The 451-nt window shown below is 55.7% G+C and overlaps 1 protein-coding gene across 1 annotated transcript in view; it reads right to left on the reverse strand.

Annotated features, from left to right (window-relative positions):
- NAT9 (N-acetyltransferase 9 (GCN5-related, putative)) overlaps positions 1–376 on the reverse strand; it is a 2,698-nt gene extending 2,322 nt beyond the window's left edge. Inside the window, exon 1 of the mRNA XM_010012630.1 lies at positions 300–376. Coding sequence (XP_010010932.1) covers positions 300–376 — 77 coding nt within the window. The remainder of the gene's footprint in view (positions 1–299) is intronic.
- Positions 377–451: the final 75 nt, after the last annotated feature.

Consider the following 451-nt stretch of genomic DNA (forward strand, 5'->3'; position numbering starts at 1 on the left):
GAAAGACATCAGCGAACAAGAGAACTGTTGGTGGCTCACTCACAGTCAGGTTCTCCCCTTTCCATGGGCACACACATGAAGTTCTCCTTGTCAGCAGACCTGGCAAAGAGCACGGAGCTGCCAGGGATGTCTGCTGCCAGGCATGAAGGGCAAAACTGACTGCCTTTCTGAGTACTCCTGCCGCTGTGTGCTCCCTGCGACTGTCAAACCAGAACCCTTCCTGACTCCCACATGCCCTTTAAAAAGAGAAGTGAGATCAGACTGTGCAGGAGCATCAGAGGAGGACACGAGCCACGTACCGGGGCACATGTGCAGAGGTGTATGGCACCAGGGTTGCCCTCTTTCCTTGCAGCACCGTGTTCTGGTTTATCTTCATGGCCTCTGCACTCAACACCCCACTCCGTGTCTCCAGCAAGGCCAAGGGATGGCTCAGCAGACCCTGGAGCCCTTC

The sequence above is a fragment of the Nestor notabilis genome, unplaced genomic scaffold (genome assembly GCF_000696875.1).
Source record: "Nestor notabilis isolate BGI_N333 unplaced genomic scaffold, ASM69687v1 scaffold18864, whole genome shotgun sequence".
Classification (NCBI taxonomy): Eukaryota; Metazoa; Chordata; class Aves; order Psittaciformes; family Psittacidae; genus Nestor; species Nestor notabilis.